This window comes from Asparagus officinalis, chromosome 1, assembly GCF_001876935.1.
Source record: "Asparagus officinalis chromosome 1, Aspof.V1, whole genome shotgun sequence".
Classification (NCBI taxonomy): Eukaryota; Viridiplantae; Streptophyta; class Magnoliopsida; order Asparagales; family Asparagaceae; genus Asparagus; species Asparagus officinalis.
Window position 1 is genome coordinate 110582094 of NC_033794.1, and position 675 is coordinate 110582768.

The 675-nt window shown below is 33.9% G+C and overlaps 1 protein-coding gene across 1 annotated transcript in view; it reads right to left on the reverse strand.

The window, feature by feature from the left end:
• The window catches only part of LOC109828959 (U-box domain-containing protein 5-like), a 7417-nt gene that overhangs the window by 5143 nt on the left and 1599 nt on the right, over nt 1–675 (reverse strand). The window contains exon 3 of the mRNA XM_020395979.1: nt 368–553. Within this exon, the coding sequence (XP_020251568.1) occupies nt 368–553 (186 nt within the window). The remainder of the gene's footprint in view (nt 1–367; nt 554–675) is intronic.

The following is a 675-nucleotide window of genomic DNA, read 5'->3' on the forward strand; positions in this document are numbered from 1 at the left end:
AATAAGAAAAGAAAAAGATGGTCATGCCTTCAAAGAGGCAAGAATGGGAATCACATGCTCAATCACATAATTCACATGCTCAATCACATAATTCATAATTCTCAATCATCATAATTTAACTTCATGATTCTAAATACTCCAAATTCTTATATAAGAGAAGACTGAGAAGTCATATCTCAACTAACTAACTACTAGATAAGGACTAAGAAGTAATAATTCAAATCTATGGTTTGGTCTATATTCTCCATCTCCAAACTTGTCTGCTTTGAAACTGAAATAGTATTGTTCGGCATCAACCAGTTGCAACACTGATGATGATATTTTCATAAGAAGAAAGCAAGATAGGAAAATGCAAATTATTTCTTACCAAGTAGAGCTTGCTAGATTCAGCACAGTGCTGAATAAGAAGCTTTGCTTTCTCAATTGTGTTGTTTAAACAGCATAGTTCTTGTATTCCAGCAGTATATCCTGGTCGAGCTGATTCTATTGCAGGAAGAATAGCAATGATTTTATCCAAAATCTTTTTAAGCTCCCAGCAAATTGAATCGTGTACCTGACGATAAAGAGCCTTCGAGTGAGAGACTGAAGGGAGGGGATTTTTACCATACTAGCATTGACTGAAGAAGTAAAAAACAGTAACAAGGTACTAAACATAAGTATATTCTAGATTAACAT